This window comes from Manacus vitellinus, unplaced genomic scaffold (assembly GCF_001715985.3).
Source record: "Manacus vitellinus isolate BGI_N305 unplaced genomic scaffold, ASM171598v3 scaffold_43_pilon, whole genome shotgun sequence".
NCBI lineage: Eukaryota > Metazoa > Chordata > Aves > Passeriformes > Pipridae > Manacus > Manacus vitellinus.
Genome location: NW_021940560.1, coordinates 2360352 through 2367664, shown reverse-complemented (window position 1 = coordinate 2367664; position 7313 = coordinate 2360352). Strand labels below are relative to the sequence as shown.

Genomic DNA, 7313 nt, shown 5'->3' with positions numbered 1-7313 from the left:
TACCAAGAGGAAATAGAGCGAGCGCAGGTCCTTGGTGTGGTGGAAGAGGTTCTGCAGCACGTCCTGCACAATTTTATCCTCTGAGAGGTGCTAAAAAATAAAAATAAAGTGATATTTAAATCATCTCAAATTTATACTCACCTGGAAAAATAAGAGTTAACTAATTCTTTGAAAGAGCTCAGCTTAGGGGTGACAATACAGTTCTTCAGGTCTAACCTCAACTTTCTGTGACCATTTTACCTCCAAACTTCAGTAAGCAATGATTCTCCATCATAATTTAATTTATTCCATAAACTCAAACAGTGAAAGGAAATACCAATCTTAGGTAAAAGCTTTACACTTACAAACTGGTCCTACTGTAGAATTTTTACTGAAGCCAAGTACAAAAAGCTTTAAATACCTGAATATTGTCATTCCATTTCTGTGCAAAAGGCTCATCAGGAAATTCAGCAGGAAGGGAAAGCTGCTCCTTAAATATCTTCATGTACTGTTTAAAATCAAAGGAATTCATCAAATATATCTGTCTGTGAGAGAACCTTGATTTTACTCTCTTCTCCAGGAGCTCCAGGATATCCTTGATTTAAAAAAAGGAAGAACACTCATTAAAAAAGGATATTAATTTAGTGCTTTCTTTGCTACAGTACAGACAAATTACCCGAGTAAAAGGTGCTGAAAAAAAAAGAAAGAATTATTAAATTCTCAGGCTTCACATGTTCCAACAAGAGCTCTGCTGACTGTTTGAATTGCTGTGCCTGGAAATGCCTGCCAGCCCTTTCCCCAGCCCACGTGATGCCCCACATCACACAGGATCAGCAGTTGCTAGGAAACCCTGCAACGTTCCTCCACAGATTATGGAAATGCTTCAGCTCCTTAAGCCTGGAATGCTGACATTTCATCCCAAACTCCAGGCAAGTTGTCTGTGTGGTCACACCACGGGCCTGTTGTCAGGCTGAGAGAATACAGCTTAAAAAAAAAAAACCAAAAAAACCACTTAAGAGCAAAAAACAACCCCTCAGAAACAACTATCACCATGACTGTGGGGCAGCTCTGAAGAATTCCTTAATTACACTCAAAAAGTATCACCTAAACCCAGACAAACCCCAGATTCAGCACTGATGAAATATTGATGAACCCAGTTCATTCAGAAAACAGTTTAATCTTTATAAAGTTTCCACAGTGCTGCAAATTGATTAGATACATAATCACATAACACAAATATCACAGGAAATTTAACATGGATCCTAAACCCATTTTGAACATGCCAATGTTACAGGAAAAGTGCCCTGGTGAAGTGCTGAAATCGTTGGCCTGAGGACAAGGAATCTTTTTTAAGCACTGTAGGGCTTAAAAAGGGCAAGAACAAGTCTGTTCTTGCTGACCAAGAAAGTGCAATGCCCAGGAGCTCCTCCAAAGAGTAAAATATAATATAATATAAAACAGTGTAAAAGGAAACAAGTCTCCCTAGAAATGGAAACCTGCTCCTCTAGCAGTAAAACTGAAGGCTCTGCAGGGGTTTTTTTCTGGTCATTTGATGTTTGCTCTCAGCACAAATTATTATTATTATTATTGTCATATCCTTCCCAATTCCAAAGTGAGAAAAAGTCTCTTAGGGAATAATAAAATACCATTCCAGGAGAGGAGAGAAAACATTCCAGGTAAGGCCAAAGGCACTTTTAAAAAGGAAGGAGGAGGTGCAGTTTCTTACCTGCCTGCAGGTGAGCCCAATGATGGTCACTGGGGTCTGTGCTGACTGGGAGATGTCAAAGAGGTTGTAGAGCAGGGTCTGGTTCTTGTGATGGACAAACAGGTCGAACTCGTCCAGGACAAACAGCACTGGGCAGCTGCTGGTTCGATCTCCTGCAGAGCAGGGGGAAAGTCAGCAGGTAACTCCACCACCAGAGCTCCCCCTCTACAGCTTTCACTAATTACAGCTTGAATAATTGACATATTTACATCTTTAACTCTTAACTAAGCCCTCCTTTCACGGGGCAGAAAGGAAAACACACTGAAGAACTGGGAAGGTTTTGACTTTGTTCTGCCCAGCAGCATTTCTGGCCACAGGGGAGGACACAACAACTCACACCAAAGGGTTATTTTTCTTTACCTTTCCTCAAAGCTTCCAGGAGGAATGCAAGGGTTTCAGCAAAACTGCCCTGCACGGAGAAGAAAAAGAGATTTTTGATGGGATTCTCTGAATTGTTTGAAGTTCAGGCAGGGACTGAAGGTCATCCCCTTCCAAAACCTTCTGTCACTTCAGGTTGTATAATCACAACCTCTTCAGAGCAAGAAAAATAAGGGTTAATTCTACATCCATCCACCTTTTTTTTTTTCCAGCCTGAAATCCCCAAAGTGCCTCAGACAGGCAAAAATTACTGATCAGAAAAATGTCTGCAATAGGTTAAATTTACAAGTAGCTTCATCTTCCCTTAAATAGCTGTTGCAGCCTCATTTTCCAGCTACACACGTGGAAAAAGTGCCACCTATTGTGTTCCACTGAGAGTGAGCAGGATGCAGGTTTTGTTTTAATTTGCAGCTTTATTGAAGAGATGAAAGGACAAAACACTCATGACAGAAAACAACGACTGACTGTGACCATCCTGCTGCAGTTACACACAGATTTACACACAGGCACTGCATTTCTCACCTCACACACCAGTTGGGAGATGGGAAATAAGGATAACCCAACAGCACAAGCCCTGTCAAGGGTGGCAGAAAAGCCAGTTTACTCCCTGAATGCCAGTTCCAGAAGAAAAGGGAATGTTTCTGTGGAGAGAAGGACGTTCCTGCAAATCCAGAACATTCCCTGAGTAAGGGGCAGCAAGCTCTGGTAGCTCTGATCAGTGTGGCCCAAGTTATTTCACACTCAAATAAATGAGATTTAATCTTTATGACTGAATTCAGCACCTATGTAAATGAGTTTCTCTTTGGGAAAAGGTCAACAGAAGCAAATATTTTAATAGAAATTCCATGCAAAATGAGAGCTTGAGGAAACCTGGGCAGATTTCCCTATGAAATAGAAAAGGTTGCATATATATTTACACACTAAAAATACCAATTTACCTACCCCACCCCTCTGACTAAAGTCTCTTTGGAGTGCTTCAGTTTGGTCCATTGTTGAGAGAGCCTGTCCTTTCTTCCTCCTCCTCCAAGGAGCAAGCATTCCACAAAGCCAGTTTTCCAGACAAGGGTTTTGGAGGGAATTGAGTGAAGATACTCACAAAGACTTTATCCCCAACCACGTTTTCCAGCTGCAGCTGCCTGGTGATCTCCTTCAGGGCCACTTTATCACTCGTCTGCAGGAGCCCTGAAATCAAAAGTGATGTTCCTGAAGAACTGGCAGTTTTCCTTCTCTCCCACTAGAAACTCACCCAGAAGCTTCTCTCTCCCTCCTTTTCCAGCCTTCCAAAGCTTTGCCTTTTTGAAAAAAAATTGGGCCAGACAGGAACTTTCCATATTGAACAAGTTACTTAATTTGGTCACTCAAAGCACAGAAGTTGTCTCTGAACAGAGAAACACAGAGAGAGGCATTTTGGAGCTCACAGACAAACCTGCCCAGCACTGAGGCCACACTCAGTTGCTGAAACCAAACTGTATAAATATTCAGGATATACAGGATTAGAACTGGATATAACATAACATTGGATCCATGCTGAGTTACTTGCCATTCAGGTGAACTTCCAAGAGGTTCCCTCTAACTTGTTTCATTTCCCTGAGGTCTTTTAAGACGTGATTTAATAACTGGGAAGAAAAAAAAATACAGAAGTTCATTATGAGAAGATTAATTGCCACTGGTTTATCAACTCCTTCCCCACCACCACTCCATGGTATTTTGGGGTTATCCTTCCTCTGGAGCACCTTGGGTAACAGGAAAAGGTGCCAACACTGGTTTGGAAATGCAAAACAAGTGACCAACAAAGTGCCAGGGTGACTGGTGTCAGCCTGGATATGTTTAACAGTTATCAACTTATTTCTGTTCAACTTCTTTAAAAGCCTGAAGGCCACTTGGGAAGACTTCCAGTGGAATTTTTCTAATTGTTCCATCTTGGATACCTCCTGCAGTAACAGCCAATCTATTTAGCACATTATATATTGATGCAAACATAAAAGACTTGAGTGATAATACTGAAGGATAAAACACTTCAGTTCCCTTCACATGCTTCAAATAAAAGGGAGTTCCTCTAAAATACAAACCTACAACTTATAAACCACAACCACCACCACGAAACCTCCTGGCAATTTAGGAAACAACATTCCTTGACACATTTTAAACAGGATTGAGACACCTGATCATTTTTTTATAGAGACTTTTACAGCTTTTGGATGCCTTTCCAGTCATTTTTACAGTGGGGGCCCAACAGAAAGAGCAGGTTAATTACAGAGTGATCAAAAGGTGGTTTTAATTGCAAAGACAACTGTAAGGAGCCCATTTCTCCACATTGTTGCTCCACAGAATTAGCTCACGAGAAGCCCTGGAATGTTTTGCATTTATATGTGAACCATTCCTTTAAAAAGAAGCAGGGATGAAAATGCAGCTCCCAAAGCTCCCAGGACTTCAGGGGGGTCGTGCACCTCGTGTTTAATTGGATTTGCTTCATTTGATGGACTTGTAATGGGTGTTCCTACCGTGGTCTTCCCTGATCCTCTGGGCCCAACGATGAGGGCAGAATTACTCTCTCCATGCAAGGTGGTTCTTTTCAGCAGCTCCAGCAAATGTCTGTGATGGAAACAGCAACAGGATGAAAACCTCAAAGCAGAAAACATTCACTGAAACCCGGGAAAGTTCAGAGAATAAGAGAAAACTTGCTACCTTTTCAGCTTCCTCTCAGGCCATGTGAAATGTAATACAATAAAGCACAGAGGGCTGAGTGATCAGAGCTCTTAAAATAGTTTAAAATATTAAAACACGAAGGAAGTTGAGGGTGTCACTAATTCATAAAGTTCTGCAGTTTCCCCACCACGAAAGGACAGACTTCAATAGTTATTTCTTTCTTTAAGGAAAGGATTGCTTCCTGTGGTACCACACACCAAAAAGGAAGGCTGGCTAACACATTAGAGGAAAACCAGTAAAAATAAATAACCTGGTGGAATATATTCATTTTGGCAGTCTTCACAAAACTGATCTAGTGCCTAAATTCAGGCATTGCAATCCTGTGAGTGGTAACAGCAATACTGAGCTTCATTTTTCCACTGCCACCCAAGAGAAGGGACAAAGGACAGCTTTAAATTATCTTTAGGCAGATTCCTCACCTCACACCATATTTAAAGGACTCCTAAAAACTACTGACCATGGAACAGCTGCAGGATGGGGGTTTGCTCCCTGTTCCATCTTGGGAAAGGAAAAGCAAGAGCTGGGAAGGATATAAACATAAATAAATACCTGCATGTAGGTAACACCACACTTTTTATTCAATGTTTAACTTTCTCTCTTGTAAAAGAAGCCACTGCTCACATCAGGTGACTCCACTTGCACAAAGTTACTCTTGGGAAAAAACTGATGGTTTAAAACAAGTTCTTTAGATACACAGTTGCTATTTTTCAGACTTTGCCCCACATCTGGGAGATGTTTGGGATTGGGACAGTGTTACTGTCACAGTAAGTCACTTCTTCCTAACTCTGACCTTCACACCTGGGTGACCCCAAGAAGCAGGTTTGTTTTAAATAGGGGTTTCTGCTTCAAAACCCATGAAGCTTAAATTTAAATTCTATAATCCATCCAAAGTTTAAATTTAGTTTCTACACAGTTTACTAACAAACAGGAGGAAATGTGAAGTGAAAATAAAGATTCACAGCAAGAGAATTTAACTTTTTGCTTGGCCAGGCCAGTAAACAAAGGCTCAGAACGTGCATTAAAAGTATTTTTCAGGCTCAAAAAAATAAATAAATAAATAAAGTTGTTCCAGGAATTACAGGTGTGAAACAAGGACAAGAAATCCAAAACTCAGAGCCTGACAAAACCAGCAAGGAACAGCTGCACAAAACCTCTTAAAATCTGAGGTAAAGAAATTTTAGAAGCACTGTGCTGCAGGTCATTTAAGCCAGTATAATTCTGAAAAACAGATGCAGCAGGAGATTCTGCCTTCACCTGATTTTTTTTTCTCCTGCAGTTCAACTAGAAATGACTCAGTATTTGAGGCTGCTGACTCACCTGTACTGGAATTCAATCCCAAACAGTTTGCCAGTAGCACTGGGACGGTGACAGAACCTTTCACGTAGAATCTTTTGCACCTACAAAGATAAGAATTTATCTCCTTTTACCCAGGAAGAATTTTTGGTGCTTCAAACACCACAGTGTTCCAACAGTGTAAATATAGCAACGGAATAATTGTGAAATGTGCACGTTTGTGGGGCTGCAAATATTCTGACCCAGAGGTAATTCCCCACAAGATGCAGGACAGGTTTAAGCAGCCACTTTCAGAAAACAGAAGAATAAAAGGGTTAAACAAACAAACAAACAAACTGAAAACTCATTTGGCAGCTGCTAAAAAAAGTCACCTGAGTTCTCATTTGCCCTACGAACTAGAAAATAAAGAATCTAATTAGATAAAAATAGATTTATGCAAATCTGTTGCCACAAACAGCTGCAGAAGCACAAGGACATCCCTTAACATTTTTTATCAAGAATCCAAGAAGTAGATTGTTACTGTAACACTTGAAGGAAACAATCAGGTGAGAAGCTGAAAGAAATACAAAACCCCTTTACAGCCCCAGAAATTACACCCAGTATCTGTACAAGTCTTTTTAACTGGTCTAATAAAAAAAAAAAAAACACATGGAATTATGTGGGTAGCAGAGGATGGAAGATTCCCTAACTCAAAACCAAAGGCAGGAATAAAGCTGTTCCTGACCTGTGAGATGCACTCAGCACTTGCTCCACAGGTGTCCTTCAGCTTACGTTTACTCATTGCAGATTTCATCTTGAAAGAAGGCACAAAACATAAAGGTTATACTAAATATCACTTGCCAAATAACGTTCACCAGAAACTGTACTCAGATGTTGGCTGTTTTTAAGGACTTAGAGCTGTAAAGAACATTTTTTTTCTTAGCAAATTATGATGCAGTTTGCCTTGCTAGACCCAAAACACTGAAAGCATTTTGAATTCATTTGTGCTTAATTTTAATTAATGTTTAGGGTGTTTTGGTAACAATAACCACAGCATCTCTCTGGATAAGCTGGCTCTGAAGGGGACTTGGAGGGCTCCTGAGGGGACTGGGGGGCTCTGAATGACCCCAGAGGGGCGTTTGGGGAGATCTTGAAGGGATCAGGGGGCCTTGGAGGGGTCATGAGTGGATTGGGAAGTTTGGAGTGGGCTCTG

At 40.8% G+C, this 7313-nt stretch overlaps 1 protein-coding gene across 2 annotated transcripts in view; it reads right to left on the bottom strand.

Annotated features, from left to right (window-relative positions):
- The window catches only part of ORC4 (origin recognition complex subunit 4), a 10002-nt gene extending 2936 nt beyond the window's left edge, over positions 1 to 7066 (bottom strand). The window contains exons 1-9 of one of the 2 annotated variants that reach the window (XM_018078898.2): positions 6846 to 7066; positions 6146 to 6225; positions 4624 to 4744; positions 3663 to 3738; positions 3219 to 3304; positions 2105 to 2153; positions 1706 to 1857; positions 401 to 574; positions 4 to 90 (exon numbers count right to left, since the gene is read on the bottom strand). In XM_018078898.2, the coding sequence (XP_017934387.1) occupies positions 4 to 90; positions 401 to 574; positions 1706 to 1857; positions 2105 to 2153; positions 3219 to 3304; positions 3663 to 3738; positions 4624 to 4744; positions 6146 to 6225; positions 6846 to 6914 (894 nt within the window). In that variant the 5' untranslated portion in view covers positions 6915 to 7066. The remainder of the gene's footprint in view (positions 1 to 3; positions 91 to 400; positions 575 to 1705; positions 1858 to 2104; positions 2154 to 3218; positions 3305 to 3662; positions 3739 to 4623; positions 4745 to 6145; positions 6226 to 6845) is intronic. The other variant, XM_018078899.2, reaches the window with a different exon arrangement.
- Between the last annotated feature and the right edge of the window lie 247 nt (positions 7067 to 7313).